The 21,121-nt window shown below is 42.2% G+C and overlaps 1 protein-coding gene across 2 annotated transcripts in view; it reads right to left on the reverse strand.

The window, feature by feature from the left end:
* Positions 1 to 21,121, reverse strand: part of LOC124856484 (filamin-B) — a 79,139-nt gene that overhangs the window by 6,192 nt on the left and 51,826 nt on the right. The window contains exons 25-45 of one of the 2 annotated variants that reach the window (XM_047346939.1): positions 20,510 to 20,710; positions 20,252 to 20,425; positions 20,011 to 20,173; positions 19,760 to 19,920; positions 18,008 to 18,299; positions 16,876 to 17,029; positions 16,612 to 16,801; positions 16,284 to 16,531; positions 14,521 to 14,604; positions 13,987 to 14,092; positions 13,676 to 13,816; positions 12,101 to 12,229; positions 11,772 to 11,945; positions 9,432 to 9,590; positions 9,146 to 9,349; positions 8,913 to 9,065; positions 8,690 to 8,812; positions 6,958 to 7,224; positions 6,670 to 6,807; positions 6,473 to 6,588; positions 627 to 759 (exon numbers count right to left, since the gene is read on the reverse strand). In XM_047346939.1, coding sequence (XP_047202895.1) covers positions 627 to 759; positions 6,473 to 6,588; positions 6,670 to 6,807; positions 6,958 to 7,224; positions 8,690 to 8,812; positions 8,913 to 9,065; positions 9,146 to 9,349; positions 9,432 to 9,590; positions 11,772 to 11,945; positions 12,101 to 12,229; positions 13,676 to 13,816; positions 13,987 to 14,092; positions 14,521 to 14,604; positions 16,284 to 16,531; positions 16,612 to 16,801; positions 16,876 to 17,029; positions 18,008 to 18,299; positions 19,760 to 19,920; positions 20,011 to 20,173; positions 20,252 to 20,425; positions 20,510 to 20,710 — 3,510 coding nt within the window. The remainder of the gene's footprint in view (positions 1 to 626; positions 760 to 6,472; positions 6,589 to 6,669; positions 6,808 to 6,957; positions 7,225 to 8,689; positions 8,813 to 8,912; positions 9,066 to 9,145; positions 9,350 to 9,431; positions 9,591 to 11,771; positions 11,946 to 12,100; positions 12,230 to 13,675; positions 13,817 to 13,986; positions 14,093 to 14,520; positions 14,605 to 16,283; positions 16,532 to 16,611; positions 16,802 to 16,875; positions 17,030 to 18,007; positions 18,300 to 19,759; positions 19,921 to 20,010; positions 20,174 to 20,251; positions 20,426 to 20,509; positions 20,711 to 21,121) is intronic. The other variant, XM_047346940.1, reaches the window with a different exon arrangement.

Consider the following 21,121-nt stretch of genomic DNA (forward strand, 5'->3'; position numbering starts at 1 on the left):
GTATATAACAGTATATATTTGATCACTTATTTTTTGACATTTTAGGGGAAGCTGAGCTTCTCTTGCCATCTTATAGCAATCGCCACTGCTGGAAACTAATAAAAGATAAATGAAGTCCAGTCAAATATGCAGCCAAAAGCTTGGTAAATGGCTACAAAAAGTGTCAAGCGCAACTTGTTGAGAAACATTAAACCAAGTATTATTGGGGTTTGTGAATATATCTGAAGCTGTATGTGTAATCATTTGCCCGTGGGCATTAGAGGAAATTCACCATAAACTCAAACATCTCATTCTTGATTTGAAAAATCACTACAACTATTAGCTGTATAAATCATCCCACAGGAAAAAGAACAGGTTGAAGTCAATTATTATAAAACAGCTCAAATTATCATTCATGCCAACGATGAGTGAACGCAAACGTCGGACAGGAACTGGTATCTGTTTCTTCTGATTTAAAAACTAAGAGCAACATTCAAATTTTTAACCTGGGATGAGAAGTCATGATTCTTTTTTTCAGAATACGCAACGCTAGACACTGGGCCGTATATGAGAGTCGCAAATTTAATTGCATAAATTGTTGTTTTGATGCATATCATTCGTTCTGACCCATAGAACCACAGACTGACCTTTCTCCAGCTCTGTGACGACACACTCCTCCAGAGCTCCAGAGGGACTGTGGACTTTGGCCTCCAACTTTCCCTGCGCTCCATTCAGACGCACCGCAAAGGATGCTGGGTGATTCACCTTAAGACCGGACTCCTGATGAGTGTGGACAGACAATAAGTAACACTTCAGGACCAACATGCTGTTTGTGGCTCGATCAGGTTGTGTTCTTTGCTCCAGTTTTCTGCATATATTCTAATTTCTTCTCTTACCTGAGCTCCTTTCTGCAGCTGCAGCAGACTCAGTCAATGACAGTCAAAGTTCAGTTAGTATAACTTCAGTGTTTTAACCAGGACTCAAAACTAAATCAGATTTAGGCTTAGAGTACAAATGTCATATTTAAATTCATTTTACAGTTTTTTGTTTAATTTTAAGTAAATTTGGATAAAAGTGGAAAATCTCAAACATAAATGTTGAAACAAGTAGAAAAGTGAATATCAGAGCCATCCTGTGGACCAACCATGTAATGACAGCATTTTTAAATTATGGCAAATATTTGTTTTTTTATTTTTTAATGTTCAACTCAAATCATTTTGGTTTTTTTTCCATAAACATCTTTAAAAATAATAAATATTTGTTAAGTGCTAAAGCTGATAACCTTAAAAACAAAAATTGTGTCTTTAAGCTCGGGTTCACATTGAAAAAACAATAAATCTAAAATTTTATAAGATTCATTAATTTGTCCAGTTTTTCAATCAGGCAAGACGGATACGTTCAGGTTTCACAGGGACTAATGTTTACCCATTACTCATGTGAATTAAATGCAATTTTCATTGCAGGTTCTTAATAATTGTTGTATGAATGTGTTTTGTTTGCCAAAAAAATTAATTGTCAATAAACTGGTGCAGGTTGCATTTACAATTAGCATACAGGGAAGAGAATGAGATCCAACCACAACATGCAGAACCTCTTGCCTGAGTGTATTACAGGTCCTTCTCAAAATATTAGCATATTGTGATAAAGTTCATTATTTTCCATAATGTCATGATGAAAATTTAACATTCATATATTTTAGATTCATTGCACACTAACTGAAATATTTCAGGTCTTTTATTGTCTTAATACGGATGATTTTGGCATACAGCTCATGAAAACCCCAAATTCCTATCTCACAAAATTAGCATATCATTAAAAGGGTCTCTAAACGAGCTATGAACCTAATCATCTGAATCAACGAGTTAACTCTAAACACCTGCAAAAGATTCCTGAGGCCTTTAAAACTCCCAGCCTGGTTCATCACTCAAAACCCCAATCATGGGTAAGACTGCCGACCTGACTGCTGTCCAGAAGGCCACTATTGACACCCTCAAGCAAGAGGGTAAGACACAGAAAGACATTTCTGAACGAATAGGCTGTTCCCAGAGTGCTGTATCAAGGCACCTCAGTGGGAAGTCTGTGGGAAGGAAAAAGTGTGGCAGAAAACGCTGCACAACGAGAAGAGGTGACCAGACCCTGAGGAAGATTGTGGAGAAGGGCCGATTCCAGACCTTGGGGGACCTGCGGAAGCAGTGGACTGAGTCTGGAGTAGAAACATCCAGAGCCACCGTGCACAGGCGTGTGCAGGAAATGGGCTACAGGTGCCGCATTCCCCAGGTCAAGCCACTTTTGAACCAGAAATAGCGGCAGAAGCGCCTGACCTGGGCTACAGAGAAGCAGCACTGGACTGTTGCTCAGTGGTCCAAAGTACTTTTTTCGGATGAAAGCAAATTCTGCATGTCATTCGGAAATCAAGGTGCCAGAGTCTGGAGGAAGACTGGGGAGAAGGAAATGCCAAAATGCCAGAAGTCCAGTGTCCAGTACCCACAGTCAGTGATGGTCTGGGGTGCCGTGTCAGCTGCTGGTGTTGGTCCACTGTGTTTTATCAAGGGCAGGGTCAATGCAGCTAGCTATCAGGAGATTTTGGAGCACTTCATGCTTCCATCTGCTGAAAAGCTTTATGGAGATGAAGATTTCATTTTTCAGCACGACCTGGCACCTGCTCACAGTGCCAAAACCACTGGTAAATGGTTTACTGACCATGGTATCACTGTGCTCAATTGGCCTGCCAACTCTCCTGACCTGAACCACATAGAGAATCTGTGGGATATTGTGAAGAGAACGTTGAGAGACTCAAGACCCAACACTCTGGATGAGCTAAAGGCCGCTATTGAAGCATCCTGGGCCTCCATAAGACCTCAGCAGTGCCACAGGCTGATTGCCTCCATGCCACGCCGCATTGAAGCAGTCATTTCTGCCAAAGGATTCCCGACCAAGTATTGAGTGCATAACTGTACATGATTATTTGAAGGTTGAAGTTTTTTTGTATTAAAAACACTTTTCTTTTATTGGTCGGATGAAATATGCTAATTTTGTGAGATAGGAATTTTGGGTTTTCATGAGCTGTATGCCAAAATCATCCGTATTAAGACAATAAAAGACCTGAAATATTTCAGTTAGTGTGCAATGAATCTAAAATATATGAATGTTAAATTTTCATCATGACATTATGGAAAATAATGAACTTTATCACAATATGCTAATATTTTGAGAAGGACCAGTATTTGGACCTAGAACTCATCTATATTTTAAACCAAATCACCAACAAGCATGTGAATAAACAGGATGAATGCTGTGGTCTGCTGCAGTGCTGCATTCAGAGCTGATGGTGGCGCTGTTAAAAGCCTTTAAATGAAACACAAGAGAAACACCAACGGTTCCACACCGAAGCAAATGAGGGGATGACCAGAACCAAGCAAAGAACCAGAGAGAAACGATATCCCAGCCATTTAATAACCAACAGAGACGCTTTATTCTCCTAATTTAGTCAAATTGTAATAAAGTCAGTTTAGTCGAATTGAAACCTTCAGCATCAGCTAAACTACCGGACTTAACTTCAATAGTTTCTCTACATAAATTCTGATGAGTTTCCTTGAATAAAGCAGAGATAACCTTTATTCTCTTTTATATTCTGTGGGTTTTTGTTGCACATTTTCATTGTGATTTAAACTATTTGCAATAATAATTTCACAGTTTTGTTTTGAAATAGAAGATGCATTTTGGCTTCCTGTGCGTTTGCTTGGCTGTGGTCAAATCCATGAGACCAGCTGCATAAAGAAAAATTCTGGATTTCCCAACGCGAGATGATTGACTAATTGTGAGAGGCGACTGATGTGGGCTGCTGGAGAGAACAATATGGGAAGAAACTTGTGCCATCAGAAACTGAATTTGTATTTGTGTAATTTGAAATTAAATGCATTGGTTTGAAAATGAATTTCACAAAACTGAATTTTATGGTTTGAAACTGAATTCATTTGCTTTTAAAATGTATTTCGTTGTATTAAAAATTCAGTTGGACTATTTTCACTTTCAGGTCTGTAATTCAATTTCAGTTCCAAAATTCTGTTTTTTGTGTCACACATCCGGGTCCTTGAGGATAGCCACAGGTTAATCAAACACAGATTCATCGATATACGTTTCACATCAGGTTAAACTTCCTTTACGGCATGTTGAGCTGCAGCAGTGCAGCAGACATGAGCTTAGCGGATGTCAATCACCAAGTCAAATGAGCGTCTAGAAGAAATCATGTAAACAAATATGCTACCTGTAGCTATTAGCTAAACATGCCAGATTAGCATAGTGTGCCGCCCCGCTGAAGTAAGGGCAAGAGAAACGCAGACCAACGTAACTTCTGTTGCCTAGCAACCGTGTTAGCGTGAAGCGCAGAGCTGTGAAGCCGAACAAATGGAGCCTGAAGGTTAAAGGTTAAATAACTACAGGGTTTTTATTTACCCTTTTACATATGGCTGATGGCTTATAATGATTTTTTGTTTTAAAAGGTTATTGTTTTATGATCTTGTTCATTATTTAGCAATTTAAAATATTGAAAATATTTTTTGTGTTCATGGAAAAATAAAATATCACTAGATAATTACATTGATGACAAATACAATTTGTTTAATTTATTTGTAAAGCTTTCAACAACTTAAACACTAACATATTAATTTTAGGAACAAAGTTTAAATCAGTTTATTTGCAGAGCATAATAATAATAATTTGTATTATTATTATTATAAACAAAGCAAACATTAATATTAGATTTCATCTGACTGAATTATATCTGTTTAACTTCCACCCATAGAGGAAACCCAGTGGGATTTTGAAAACAATGTGCCGGCAGTCAGCTGTTCTCTCTGGGTTTAGCGCACCTCAACCACCCGGTCAGCTGACAGCTGGCTGATGGAGCAGCGGACGAACACATCGGTGCATTTGTGTAATTAAGCGATATCTTGATAAACTGATCAGATATTTTAGGTTTACACAACTACATTCTCATCTAAAAACATTGTAAAAGTTCAGTTGTTTCACAGAATGCGCAATATATCCAGTTTTATTCACAACTTCTCTCTCCTCCAGCCTTTGCTACTTCAGTTTGAACAATCTACTTCGACCCGCAATGAATCATGGGATAGGGTGGATACACTCATCCTTCAAATCTGGGGATAAGAAGGACGCATTTGTTGAAACCTTGGAGATTGGACAGCATTCGTCACCTCATCCAGGACGTTATCGGCCTACAAATGCATCCTTCAAAGGATAGTGAATGACATCCATGAATCATTAAATCTGTGTTTGATTTATCTGTGGCTTCAAGGACCCGGAATTTTGGAACTGAAATTGTATTTCGCTGTATTTAAAATTCAGTTTGATCACTTTCACTTTCACGTCTGTAATTCATTTTAAAAGCTAATGAATTCAGTTTCAAACCATAAAAATTCAGTTTCAGTTTAGTCAAATTCATTTTCAAACCAATGCATTTAATTTCAAATTACACAAATACAGATTCAGTCAGAGCAATTCAAATTCAGTTTCTGATGGCACAAGTTTCTTCCCATAGAACAACTCTCTGGGCAAGCATTTGTTTTTTAGGTTTTAACTTGAAATATTTATTGCAAAAGCAGCAAAGAAAAAGCTGTTAAATCATAATTGTTTCTCTTGATGGCATGACTGGCAGGATGGGGGGCAGAATGAAACAGGAGTCAGATCCACTCATACACCCCCACTAATATTAGGGTAAATGTTACACCTCAACTACACTCTTTAGTAGCATCACTCTGGCAGAATTTTGATCCACTCTTCTTGGCAGAATTTATAGATTTCATTTGTGTGGGGAGTGGTGGCCTAGTGGTTAGAACAAGAGGTTTGCGTTCCGGAGGGGAAACAAGGGGCCCCCTTGTGTCCCCCATTTAATTTTATTAATTTAATTCAATTTAAAAATGTTATTTCCCAGAACAGAACAACCTGTACTGCATCAGTACTATTAGCAGTAAATCAGACCCACAGCATAACGCTGCCACCACCACGCTAGGGTGCTGATGAGCCCATTAAAGCTTCTGACTGGACTGGATGCAATCTGCTGGGTTTCCTTAGACAGAAAAACTTTTTATCCAATTTGAATAAATAACTGAATCTGACTGAACTGTTCAATGATTACGATTAATTGGAATGTATGAACCTGACTGTTGTGAAGAGCTTTGAGACGACATGTGTTGTGAATTGGTGCTATATAAATAAAACTGAATTGAATTGACTGGAACAGTACCACGCCACATTTTATAAACATGTAGACTACAACTGTGGAAATTTCCCTCCCTAATATTACAGATTTTAGCAATATTTTCAAAACAAATTTGTTTGCATCAGTCGAACCCTCACAGCGAGTCCATCAGCTTTACAAAGGAACAGATCTTTCATCATTTTTATGCAGCTGTGGCCCAAAGTCCTTTCAGGAAGCAGGAAAGGGAAGGTGTGGAGGTGTCTCCTCATGCCTCACCTGAAGGCCGGCAACAGTGAGGCGCCGGGCATCGTTCACCGGAGCCACAACCGGAACCAGGTAGGGGCTGTCAGGAATGTGCTGCTCATTAAACTTCACCGAAATCTCATAATCACCTGTGAAGAAGGGAGCAACAGTATAATTCACTGGAACCTAACAGCAAAGGGGGTTAGAAGAACCATCAGTGTGCTTTCTACCAGGCTCCTGAGCAATGTAGGAGATGCCACAGGATCCATCTTTACGATCATCGAAAGAGATCTCTGCCCTGCTGGGACCCTCCACAGCGACAGACAGACCACCAGCTCCGGCCTCCCTTGTCCAGATGCTGAACTCAGCTGGTGGGGTGGGATAGACAGAATAAGTACATGAAAATAAATCCATCCTGATCATAATGTGTTACAGTCAGAGTGTGAACCAACTCAAACTGGTTAAATTTGAGATTTGGTCCTTTGGTGGGCCTTTAAGTTCAGGTGTGCTGTTTGTACCTGGCTCTCCAGCCAGAGCTCCTTCCAGGCCTGGTCCACCGGCTCGCACTTTGGCAGCTCCGCCCTCTCCCAGTGGACCCACAGTGAACTGGAAGGGGCTGCCTGGTACATGGACGCCCCTGTACTTCACACTGACGCTGTGCACACCCATCTCTGTGGGCACGAACCGCACACAATAGGTGTCGTTGCCCATGGAAACCAGTTCAGCGGGCTGACTGGTTCCAGACGGTGAAGTAACTTCAGCAGTGATGTGTTGCATGTCCACTGCTGCAAAGAGATAGACAGTAATGACTTACTATACATATGATAAGATAGATGATGAAGCAAACACATGCATGCACTGATCCGCCGGAACAATGAGACCACTTAATACTGACGCCCACTGGAGCCGATTCTTTAATTTATTACAGAAACACTTTAATCCATGAAAAACCACTTCACAGATTTAACGTAAAGATGCCCAGTTGGACCCAAATCTGGAAAATTATAGAGAAAAAATATTTTAAGCTCTTTTAATGACTAGATGACTAGAACATGAGTAGAATCTGAACCTGCAGAAATTTAGTTTAAGCTTAAATTTAAAGTTTGTTCTGAAATACAAGCAAAAACACCCAAAATACAAATGGATGCAACTCAAATTAAAGCCTTTCATGCTGCAAACCTTGCATTCAGTCTTTTACAACGCACCCTCCATCCCAGCACTCCCAGCTGGACTGAAAGCATCAATAACCCAAACACCCCTCATTGCTCCTGGCAGCACCAAACCAGAGAGACCGGAGATCAGGCGCACTCTGCCCGGGGAGAAGCTCTGATCCTGGGCAGCAGCAGAAGAACAACCAACTCGACCCCTGGATCTTCCACACCACCAGAGGGAGATGTGAGAGCAGAAGGAAGAACGAGAAAGGCGCTGCTGAGACAAGACCAGAAGGAACCAACTAGCTGGAGAGGAGAGATGAAGGGAAGGAAAGCGAAGAAGACACACAGATGGAGGAAGAGTGGTGGGTAAGAGGACAACAGAAAGGAAAGAAAGAGGAAATAAAAAGAAGCTGAGGAAGAAGAGAGTGAAGGAGAATGGGAAAATGGACACGTTAGAAGAAACTAGCACAGAACTATCAGAAGTACAAACACAGAAGATAAGATGGACATTGACCAAGCTGACAGAGTCGATAGAACAGCAGCAGAAACGAGTTAAAAACAAAGCTTCAAAAAAACCCTCAGATGGGAAATTCAGGAGAAAACCAGATGGAGCAGCTCTGATGTGGGTCTCCAGATTAAGGCTCAATGATCCGTGCTGTGGAAGAGTATTTCCCTCCTTACAGATTTCTTCGGTTTGCCTTTTTTTAAAATGTGTAAATGTGAAATCTGTAGAATCAGGAAATCACATAAATAGAACCGGTCTGACAACATGAAGTAGACAAAAAAACTCCCAAAAGCAGCACTACATGCTCCCATTTAAAAAACAGTCTGAACCAAAATCACATTTAGATGCCATGGGATGGCTAAACATGCTTGAAAACTTTTCAATAAACAATCTGCAAAGAAACGTAGGCGGACATTCCTCCACAATGATGTAAAAGAGTTATTCCAAGTTACTGCAAACACCTGATGCCAGTTGTTGTTACCAAATGTGTTACAAGCAGACGTTAAACTCTTTCACAGCCCTGCATGCTAACCTTGGACCTGAACCAGACAGTCAGAGAAATGTATTCATCATCTGAGTGTTTGTTCTTACCGGGTATCTTCAGGTTGAGGTCGCACACGCTCCCAACGCTGGCAACAGATGCCGCTTTCTGTCGACGGGTGATGCTCTCCCGGATGCGACCTTCGCCAGTCACCCTCACTGAGAACGGACTTCCTGTTGATAAAAACCAAACAACGCTTTATCAACACTCCAGGCCCCAGCTGGAATTTTGCATCAGAGAACTTTTCAGAAGGTAATGTCTAGTGGTTCTAACCTGGAACATGTTCCTCTGCAAACCGGATCGAGACGATGTAGTTTCCAGGTTCAGTGGGACAGTAGGTGACTCCACAGGTACCGTCCTCCAGGTCCTTTGTCTGGATGTCCACCTTACTGGGACCTTCAATGGACAGAGCCAGGCCACCATAACCTGTCCACAAACACGGATAACATGTTTGAGGTATAACGTCGTAATGTTTGTGTCTTCGGAGATCTGATCTCTAAACTGACCCGCCTCCTGTGTGTCGACCACAAAGCTGGCGTTACTGAAGGTGGTGGCCTGAACGAGGCCCTCGCCGTGGGCCTTAACGCGTCTGGCATCTCCGATCTCAGATTGGACCACCATGATGGTGATGGGGCTGTTGGCAACATGCCGGCCGTTCTTCAGGATGCTGACCTGGTGCTCGCCCACCTCCCGGGGGATGAAGGAAATACCTGCGAGAAACATGAAAGGAATGAGGCAACAACGAAAAGCAGGCTGTTTAACCAGTTCATGTGGGTTTGGTGTGTTTGTTACCAATGTGGTTGTTGGTCATCCTCTTCAGCAGGCAGGGCTCGTCCCGTCCAGAGGGCGCTCTGATGCTGGCGGTCAACACACTAAGGTCGCTCTCATTGATGTCCAGAGAGAAATCTGCTGCCGAGCCCAGTTTAACCTGAGAGCGTCGCTGGTTGTCCTCTAGAAGACACAAGGACAGCAAGATAAACGCACGTTATATCCATTAAAGACCATTAGGCTGCTGCAGCAAGGACAAAGTGAGAGACGAAGGGCTTGTTTGTTTCTCAGGGCAAAGATGTTTCATACTCAGATTATCAATGGAAAAGCCAACAGAGACCATCAATGGGGTAATAATGAGGCTAAATTCATGTCATCATAAAAAGATGATTAGGTAATAATTTATAGTTATATGAACTGTGCCTTTAAATTGATGCAATTTCTGCTCATTTAATTTTATAACTTCGCTGTAAAATTTGTTTCCTGGCATCATTACTATAAAACTGTAAAGGACGCCAAAAGAAAAATATGTTTCTGGAATTATACTACGCATTTCATTTAAGAGCTTTGACTTCCCTTAGTCTTTAATCCTCCACAAACTGGATGAATGGAGGCCTCCTCTGTTCTGGGAAACATTTTTCCACTTTTTATTGAAAAGGTCAGAATCATAATTGTCTTAATTTCACGTCCTGTCTGATCCTTCAGGATGTGTTCCTCCTTGCGCCATCTTTGACAGGTTTTAGCCTGTGACTCTGTCCTTTCTTAAGGAAAGTAATCTGAAGCCATCAGGTTCTCCTGGAGAAGCTGTCCCTCCTTGACTTTTAACAGAGCTTTTCTCTACTCCAAGACCACTTCTCAGCAGTAGTCTGTCCTCTGGTGTGGTCCCTGATCATTTTAAAACATGCAGTGGTACACCCTCTACCTAGAAATGCTTATTTTTGGTCCATTTCTAAACCCGAGAAGATGGTTAACGGACTATTCACCTTCTTTCTCAAGGAACATAGCATTCTTAAGGTTTTTCAGTCTGGTTCAAAAACTGAATTAGCTCTTTTAAAAGTTTTTAACTGTATATTTTTAGCTGCTGATTCCGGTGCATTTGACACAGTGGACCATAATATATATATATATATATATATATATATATATAATCTCATTTAGAACATGGGGGGCTCACAATTCTGTGTCCGCCTCTTCTTTACCTTGTGAGGTCCCACAAGTCTCAAATTTAGGATCACTTCTTTTCTCCCATCAGATCCAATAAAACATGGTATCTCATTCCATTGCTATGCAGATCCCAGATTTATGTCCCACTTAAAAAGTCAAATGCATACTCCATCAATCTGCTTCTTAGGTTTCTGGATGACATAAAGGTCTGGATGGCACTTAATATTTTGGGTTTTAATGAAAACAAGACTAAAGTGATTGTTTCTGGAGGCACTAGTGGGCTCTTTTCAGTGGATTTAGGTTCCTTGGGCCGGTACAGCAAGCGGTCTGTGAGGAATCTGGGGGTCATACTGGGTCCTGAGCTCAAATTAAACATCTAGTCGTTGAGAGCAGTTTTTAATCATTTGAGGCAGCTGGCCAAAACCAAACCCATCTTTCCAACGAGGGACTTTGAGACAGTAATCCATGCCATTGTGACAATCCGACTGGATAACTGTAATGCACTTTACATGGGGGTTAGGGGGACCTCCATCAACCAGCTGCATATGATTTAAAATGTTGCTGCATGACTACAACATGTTTTATCTTCATTTCCCTGGCTGCCTGTACAGTTTAGGATCAAGTTTAAAATTCTCCTGTTTATAATCTTAGAAAGGCCTCTTCATTGCCAGCTTTTGAAAGTCTTAAACTCATCTCTCCTCCTTGGCTTTTAACACTTCGTAATGAGCTTTTTTTATTACATTTAATTTTCCTTGATAACTGTATAGATTTTATATTTTTATCCAATTTTATGTCTTACTATGTTTTGTGTATTTTAAATTTATTCATGTTTTAAATTGTATTTTTGTCTTTTGTTATCGAGACTCTGTACAGCCCTTTGCGCCACTGCTGTGTTTTATTTTAAAGTGCTCTACAGATGAAGCTGGATTGGAATACCAAACACATTACAGTTTACTGCACCTTTCTCAAAAGGGTGAAATATGATTTATCAGTTTTGATCATTGCTTGCCTACTTAATTTTTCCATTAATCTTATTTTTGTAACCTTTGTATTTTTGGTATTGTTTGTATCTCTGCTCCTTTATTTTTCTGTGAAGCACTTTGAATTACATTTGTAGGAATGGAACTTGCCAATGTACATTTTTCTGTTTATCTCTGTTTATATCATTATTGGCCTGTTTGTATAGAGTTGGGTTCTGACCGGTGATCCTGGCAGTAAATGGGCTGCCATCGATGTGATCATCGTTGTATTTGACCAGGATGTTGTAATCTCCAGGCAGCGTGGGGAGGTAGCTGACGCTACACGTCCCATCTTTGTTGTCCACACAACTGATCTCAGCTTTGGATGGACCCTCAATAGCCAGGTCTAGACCTCCTGCACAGACAGTTGTTTAGATACAGAAATATGTAAGAACAGACTGTGTTTTTTGGGGTTTTAGTTCAAAGGCAAACATTTAAAGTAACCAGAAACATTTAGTAAGCCGGAAACATTTTGGTACGGGATTCTCGTCTCTCCTGTAGCCACTGTACCTTCAGAGGCATCATCTGTGTAAACGGTGAACGCTGCCACCTTGTTGGCGACGCCGTAGCTCAGTCCAGGACCGTAGGCTGTAACGTTGGGACTGCTGGCATGGTTCACATAGAACTGAAGTGGAGATTCTGCACGAAACAGACCAGAGTTCAACTGTTTAGGCTGTTCTAACTCTGAACATTTCTGCATAAACTTTACTTCTAAATATTTTTAATTAAAAGGGTCAGTAGTAGAGAACGGTTTACATTTTAAAAACATCCACTGAAGTTTGTTGCAGGACCACAAAAAAGCGGCCTTGAAAAACATCTGCATTTAAAGCAGTTTCCTTCTTAAAACAGATGTGCTTATTGACAGACAGGTCTGACCACCGAATGATCACTTTCACTACGAACAGACTGCAGTTCTTTGTCTGGACAGCAGGTGTCTCCAAACGCGATACATCCGACCAAGGAAACTAGAAGCTGTAATTTGCCTCTCTCCAAAAAACACAAAAAACACACACAAAAAAAAAATGCACATTGTATTTTGGGTCAATGAAACCACAAGCAGCACAGGAATTTTGCCGCTGCCCTTTTTCCACTTTCCATTACAGTTTTTTCCGTAGCGGTCCCTGCCCTGAGCAGGTCCGACTGGGGCTGAGTGGAGACTACAACAGACTGCTGTTCACTGATTGGCCATGGGGCGTGGAGAAATGAGAAGGTCTTCGCTGAGGTAGTGCAGGGAGACGTTAAAACTCAAAAGCAACTATAATGATATTAACGACCACAGTGACCAAAATTGTAATTTCTTCAGGCAAACTTTGCTGCTTCACCAGTCCACACAGGTCCTCCCCGCCTCCCCCGCCTCCCCCCCATCAGAACCCCTGAGCATTATTTTACAAGTTTTGGCTGGGCTGTGGTCCACATAATTATCCCAGTGGCTCATTTTATACATGAAAAAACTATTTCTTGCATATTCAATAATACAAACATTAGCATTTAGTTTGTGTTTTTATTTTCAATTTTTTTATGTATGATTTATTTTTTCCCACAGATTACTTTAATGTAACCCAGCCATGTTAATAGCAGCGCAGGAGCTACACTGACGGGTGGAGGCGGGGCTTCAGCTGCCATGGCTCCACCCGTTTGTGGGTCAGTGGAAACGACAGGGGCCGAGTAGAGTAAGACCGAGTGGAGCGGAGCCACGCCGCCTAAAACAAGCCAGTGGAAAAGTGGATTGGATGAACAATGATGGTCCTGAGAGCTCAACTGTCTTGTTTTTTTTTACTTCCCATATGCATTTTTTAATCTGTTGGATTTCTGTGCCTGTTGCCCCCTGGTGAAAATAATTTTACAAACTATTAAGAACTCTGCTGCCTTATGCCCACTGTGATGTCACTAGAGGCAGGTGGGTGTGGAAGCTTCTTGTTTAAAGAGTGATATTCATGTTTTTTAAACAGTATTAATGAAGAAAAACACAGTGTGGCATATTATACAGGTGACAAACTACATCTAAAGAGAGTTTGATCGATTTTTATAGAAATGTCTGACAAGTAGCTTTAAGCACATTGTAACCGGATTTTATTCAGTTCTGACCTGGGATGTGTGTGCCATTGTACTTGATGTGCATCTCATGCAGGCCAGCCTCAGTAGGGGAGTACTGAACCGTCACCCTCCCATCCAGGTTGTCTGTGATCAGTGGCTGAGCTGATTTACCTGAAGGCATCAACACCTCACCTGCAGAGAGAACAAGAGTGAAATAAAGGGAGCATTTCTTCTCCTAAATATCTTTTAGTTAGGATTGAGGCATCTTTTACTGTCCTCTATGACTAATGTATGAAACTTAGTACTGCCTTATCAAAAACAACAAATTGCAGGAAATAGCACAGGTATTATAGAGTGTTTACCGGTGATTTCTCCTGTTCTGAAGGAGAACGGTATTATCATGTCAAACGGTCTGAAGCCGCTGCCGTTCACGCTGCTGCCGACTGGCTGGTAGCCTTCTGACGTCACCTGGAGGACACAGGTGGAGAGGGATTTAGCATTATAGCTGGAAATAGACTCACTGAACTGCACTGGAAACATGCTGAGGTTGCATCCAAGCCCTGCCCACACAGGGGGATTATAGGATGTGTAGAGCAGTGAAGCAGTGTAACAATGATGATGCAGCCAGTGATGAAGAGCAATGGAAAACATTAATCCTCTAAATGTGAGAAAACACCATTTGCAGAGCCTCCCAGAAACCTGGAGTTTATTCCATGATGTTAGAAGTGTGCTGCCATCCCATTGGCTGAGAGAAAAAGGGAAGCGATGACATGAAGGAAAGGCAGCCCAGTGAGTAAACTTTAAAATCAGAGAGAAGTTGGTGTTGAAACTGCAGCCGTTCACCTGCAACAGAAAGGTGTGTGTGTGTGTATGTGTAGAGATGTGTATTGGGGTACCCATGGCTGGAAGCCAGCTCTAGGGGGACCAGCCTCTGTCTGTTTCAGATTCTGCTGTTGCCTGATGGAAACTTCATCAGTAGCCTGAGAACAATAATAAGGATCATTATTAAATCGAACACATGAAGGCTCAGGGTTTGTTCACCCTTGTAGTTTAGATTCAGGTTCAGGACAGAACCAGCTTAGTCCTGATTTATCTCACCATTTACTCTCGTTTCTCATGAATAAAAACTGCTAAAGATTCCAATGTTACAAAAATCTACTTATGTGACAGACCAACTCAAAGCAGTGCCAAACTGTAGGAAAATGAAATCATGAAAACATTTTTTCCAAGTTTAAAGTGTGTTGGGCGCTGGTGCATTGCACCTTTTATAACCAAATGCTTTAGAAAACAGAGTCCAGCTAAATCCCGCTGTTCTGTGATGGCCTCAGAGGCTTGTTAGAGAACAATATCCCAAGCTTTGAAAATCTCACAAAGTTCTGTTCAACCCATCACCTGAACCCAGAGACAGGATGGACCAGCCGCAGACCTACCAGGACATGGACGTCCACCGAAACTGGCAGTCTGGACAAGGAGAGCAGGGTGTATTCACACTTGTCACTTTTAGTCCGCTTTAAACGGACCAGAGTTCGTTTCTCCCCCTTGGTCCGGACCTTTTGTGCAGGTGTGAATACACTCAAGCGAACCCTGGTCTGGACCAAACAATCGGACGGAGACCACCTCAAAAAGTGGGTGTCGGTCCGCTTCCAAGCGGACTCTGGTGCGGTTTCGCTTATGGTCTGAATGCGAACCGGCCCCGATCCGAATCAACTGCAGAAAACGTACGTCTCTTTGGACTTAACAAGCCACCGTAGCCGATAGCAAAGGTGTACGTTATACTCAAATCACACCGGGCATGTGGGACCAGGCACGCAGAGCATACCGTCTTCTTCGGCGTTCAGCACGTGTTCTCAAACGCTGTTCCACACTTATAAATAGAACGTCACAAAATCTGTGTTGAATGAGCTGCTCTTCAGTCTCACAATAATATTGCAGCTGCAATAACGGCACAAATATGCAGAAGAGAGGTGCTGCACGCAGCACGTCTACAGATGTTTTCCTACATTTCCGGGTCTGTGCTCTGTCCCGCCCCCCTTCATTTCTATCCAATGGGAACAATGATCGTCACCCGCGTGGCTTTGTTTACAAGTAATAGTTCACTTACAAAAAGTACAATGTGAAAACAAACCGCACCAAACAACAAAAATGAAGTCCGCTTTTGCTCCGGACCAAAGGACGTTCCTGGTGTGAATAAGAGAAGCAGCCAAAAAGGTCCATGATAACTCAGGAGGAGCTGCAGCGATCCACAGCTTAGCTATAAAAATGCACAACTTTGTGTTGGTCTATCACATGAACTCCCTATAAGATGCACTATTGTAATGTGACAAAATGTGGAAAAGTTTGAGGAGTGTAAATACTTTGAAAACCTCAGCTGCTGGTATAAACCCACTCAGAGAACATGAATCTCATACAGAGAAAATATTAGCAAAAATGATCCGTTTTCCTGTATGCTGCTACAGGTAAATCCCAGACCTTAAAGGAACAACAAAAAGCATCAAACTGCATTCAACTTCCTGTGATAATCAATATTAATATAAAACTAGAGACCCGATGTTGAAGCTACTCTCACTTTTATTTTTGATAATCTTCGCATAGATATAATTAATTTCCTGAAGCTACAAGGAGGCCAGAACACAGCCACAGTGAGGCCCCTCCCTCTCACCATGACTTTGAACGGACTGCGCGGGATGTTTTCTCCTCCGAATCGGACGTAGATGGCGTAGTTCCCCGGGGCCAGGGCGGTGTAGAATATGTCAAAGGTGCCGTCTTCGTTTTCCAGAACCTCAGCCTCCACTTCACTGCCGTCAGGCTGAACCACCACACAGCTCACCTTTCCCTTTCCAGCACCCTTAGCGTTCACTACCAGCCCCAGCTCCTCGCCGATGGCCACAGTGGGGCCCACACCAGGACCTGGAAAGACTGTACCATCAGGTTCTGCTCGTTTATTCATCAGTGCCTTGGTTTGAATGTTGTTCGTGTGCTTCTTTTACCGGTGACCGTGCACTTGCTGGCATCTCCAGAGGCTGTGGCACGGACTCTGTAGGGGGACGCAGGGATGTCATCACCGCCATACTTTATGACGATGGTGTAGCGCCCGGTGCGGTCGGGGACGTAGGACACCGTGTATGTCCCATCATCGTTGTCATGAATACTGGGCTGCTTGGGTTTACCATCCTGGTCCTGAAGTAGACAAACAGATTGTGACGTATTCTTCCATAGGGTCAATTTAACATGCGTGCATGCGTGTTACTGACTGTGATGAGCACGCTCAGTTGGCCCTGACCGGCATCTCTGGCGTCAATGTTGAACTGGACCGGGAAGCTGGCGAGGACGCCGCTGGTCAGCCCGGGTCCGCTGGCGCGCACTTTACTGGCATCGTGAGTCGGCAGAACTCTGAACTTGAAGGGACTGAAGAGATCACAGATGAGGTTTAGATAAAACATCAGCGACACTGAAGGGTCAAACAAATCATGACAGCACGCCGGCTGAATCCCCTTAATGCTTCACCACAACATTTCATTAAACGTCTTTCAAATTTCACATCTTCTGGGTTAAAATTTCAGATCGTTTCCTTTGGGACAGAACTTGGATATTTTTATACACATTGGCAGCACATAAGCAGCTGATTTCGACTGTTTTGTGAGGTTTGAATTGGACTTGAACTGATCTCAAATGAAGTATTTTGCTGAACCGAGGACTAAGATCACATTTATTTTACTCCATGAACTGAAAATATTTCAGTTTAAATCTTTCAGTCATTAAATCTCCAAAAGTAAGAAAACCTGGATCAGGTGCTTGTAAAACACAAATAAGCATCTAAAATTAGAATAAAAATCTGTTGTTAAATATTGTGTATATCCCTGTTATTATTTCTACAGTTTTTCCATTTTATCTCCAACAGTCTGGTTTTTTGGCCCAAATATACATCCACATTTCTTTAGTCACGCTATTCATTTGCACATTTCCTTTCATCTGAGGATTGTACTTTTAATAAATGTACAGTATTTTTTCTTATGTTGCAAACTTTCCCGTTACTCTACGGTTATTTTTTGTCATATTTTATCCTGTATGAATCTGCCTGTCACTTTGCTGCTGGTTCACATGAATTTCACCACCGAGAGACACCAATAAATATTTCTGTTCTATTCTAGTACAAAGATAATTTTTCACATTCAAACCAGAAACTATGCAGGCCAGATGTTGACTATAAGATGCCTTCAGAATGTTGTAAATAAAGTGTTTTAATTCACAAGAAGAAAAGTCAATCATTAAGCATAAATTAGGAATTAAAATGTCAACTAAAGAAATGAAACATGACAGTCATGCAACGATACTCCCAATCTAACCCAAACATCTCTGCTCATGTGCCAGAGCACAGCTTTGTACCTGCGGGGAACGTCCTCGTCCGCATATTTGATGGACACAGAGTACGGTCCCTCCACTGACGGAGTGTAAGACACGGTGTGGGTCCCGTCCCCGTTGTCAATCACCTCCACCGGCTCTGCGAGTCCTTTAGGACCGGTGACGGCCACAGCCAAAGGGGCCTCGCCAGCCTTCCTGCAGTCCACAGTGAAGGATTGTGGGATATTTGCCCTGACCCCTGATACCACACCCGGCCCAGACACCTTGACCTTACTGGAGTCCACCACATCTTTCACTGGGACCTTAAATGGACTTCCTGGAAATTAAAAATATCAGTAAAGGAGTATTTTAAACTTAATTGTAAAATTCAGGTAAAAACTGTTACGTTTATATAATAAATTTCCAACATTTTTGCTTAATTACTCTGTGGACTGTAATATCCAACATTCAACACGAGGGGAGCTATTCTGGACATATAACAGCACTGAAATAGAATAAATGGAACCAGACTCTCCTGACTAACATTTCTATGAGATGCATTAAGAGCGCCATGGACTTCCTGCAGGAGAGGATGCACAAAACATCCACAGAGGGACGGCTGTGGGTCATCGTCATGGTTCGTAACAGTGGTTGCTTATCCACAAAAGTGTAGTTCAGCTTCCTGTGTGGCTTTGTCAAAGAATTTGATGTAACGGTTAAAACCTCATCCCACCCACACTGGGCTGGAAGTACCCCAAGTGAATTGTTACAATAAATCTCTTGATGGCACAACAACTATGAACATGAGGTCATGCCACTGCTCTGGCTGCAGCCAGAAGGATCTCCCGAAGCAGCTAAAACAAATATTCAAAAAGATTTGACAGTAATAAATATTGTGCCATGATCGTGGCAGAATGATCGGTTTGTGCTGAGCTTCCTGCCACATAGGGCAGCCAGCTATGGAGACGTGTGCACACCTCTCCAAATTGCACATATTCTGATTGACTAAAGGAAGCTGGCTGTTTTTCAAGTTGCGTTTTAAATTTAAAAATATTACAGCCTTCATTTGTTTTAGTCACATTTCCTTGTTCTTGCCATGCGGTTATTGACATGCAGTGAAACTGCAGAGGATTTGTGCAAGATGTTGGTATTTTAATGTTGAGTCAAATAATGGATGGCTTTTTTCTTTTGTTAAACTTTAAAGGTCTGTCCCAAATCCACCTTTTAAATTCTGCCCATGTGTTGCAGATGTGTTCTGAATGGTATTTATCGTCACACCTCCAGGTGACGGAACAAACAGAACCACAAACCATCGGCGGCTCATTAAAAGGTGTTAAACAAGGAAACCTGCTGAACCTCATTTGAAGAAAGTCAGTAAAACGGAGCCGCAGCTTTTTGAACCGAGCCAAAAACATTCAGCCACATCTTTGAAACATTAAAGTTGATCGTTTTACACAACCTTAATGAGATAAAAAACAATCAGACATCCCCTGAACATGAGGCGGAAATGAGGCCAAAGCCAACAAAGTTTAATTTATGATGCATTCCAAGCTTTAATAAATAGACACAGATGTGAGAACTCTGACTGGATCTTTAAGTGTTTCATTCCTTTTCATCACTAATCCTCACATCATTTATTAGAATCTCCACAATGTTATCGGTTATAGTTTTCTATAACAGATGGGCTGCTGATTTTAATGATAACATCTTAACAACAGCGTGGACCACCATGAAACTGAACAACCTCATCACTAAAGAACGAAGAGTATTTAAACCTGTGTGAGAATGCGACCTCACCTGGGATGTGCTCTCCTCCGTAGGTAATGTTAACTTCGTAAAGGCCTGGCGTATGGGGAACGTACTCCACACTGCAGCTGCCGTCTTTGTTGTCTTTGCACGACATCTTCGACTCTGATGGGCCCTCCACGGTGATGCCGAGGCCGCCGATTCCTGCCCCTCTGTGGGGAGATGACAACAACAGTGAAGTTTGAGAACATTTACCTTAAACCTTTACCTGGACAGCAGGTTTGTCTGATGTTCTGAAGCACCTTGTGATGATGTTGAAGGTGTTGGTCTGTTCCGTCAGGGCTTGCTGGAGTCCGGGGCCAGTGGCCACCACCCTGCTGGGGTCACAGCCCTCAGTTACAGAAACTCTGAACGGGCTCCTGGGAACCGGGGTGTCGTCGTAGAGAACATTGACTCTGTGGACACCTGGGAAACCCAAACCAGAAGAGGTTGATGAAACAAACAATCCAGCAGATAAAGAGTTTTAGTCTTAACTTGCATTACCGTTCTCAAATGGAGTGTACTCGACGCTGTAGGTCCCGTCAGCTTTGTCAGTGACCACACACTCAGTCAGAGCTCCAGACGGGTTCTTGACCTCAGCCTTCACATGGTCTCCTCCTCGCCTGGTCAGAGGACGGGCGTCCACTGTGAAATTTGTGGTGGCTTCTCTGAAAATGGCTGCAAAGGAAAATTAAACTCATTACACTCAAATGTTAGAGAGATGTTCCTCGAACAAAGTAGTCAAAATGGTTTGAATTGCACCTTGTCCTTCAACACCAGGTCCAAACACTTTGACTTTGGAGGTGTCAACAGCAGGATCCACCATCACCTTGGCTGGGAAACCCGGGACGGCTTTACCTCCATACTTCAGCATCAGGGTGTACATGCCGGAGCTCAGGGGGACGTAGGTCACTGTGTAGGTCCCGTCCTTGTTGTCCACAACCTCCGTCTTTGCTTTCATGTCTGCAACATACAGCAAAGTAGTGTATGAAGAACGTGACAACATATTTAGGCAGTACAGTCTGGAATCCTTTGGGTCAGGATTCTGTTTTAATCCATCCAGCACTCCGGCCCAGACTCATTACATAGTTAGTTAGTCCTTTGCTTTTCTCTGCAGTCCACAGTGCTTTGCAGAAATCTTCATGCATTATATTTACAAAACTTCATCCATGTATTTCAACTTGATGCGTTGTACATAATTATAAATTCAAAGAAAAATGCTGCAGTCATATCTGAGTAAATAGTTTGCAATAGTAAATGGGCTGAATTTATAAAGCAGTCGCTCATCTTTCTCTGCAGTCACAGCTGCCAGTCTTTTGGGGGATGTCTATTAGTTTTGCACATCTACAGACTTCTGGCCATTATTCTCCCCAA

The sequence above is a fragment of the Girardinichthys multiradiatus genome, chromosome 20, assembly GCF_021462225.1.
Source record: "Girardinichthys multiradiatus isolate DD_20200921_A chromosome 20, DD_fGirMul_XY1, whole genome shotgun sequence".
In the NCBI taxonomy this organism is placed as follows: Eukaryota; Metazoa; Chordata; class Actinopteri; order Cyprinodontiformes; family Goodeidae; genus Girardinichthys; species Girardinichthys multiradiatus.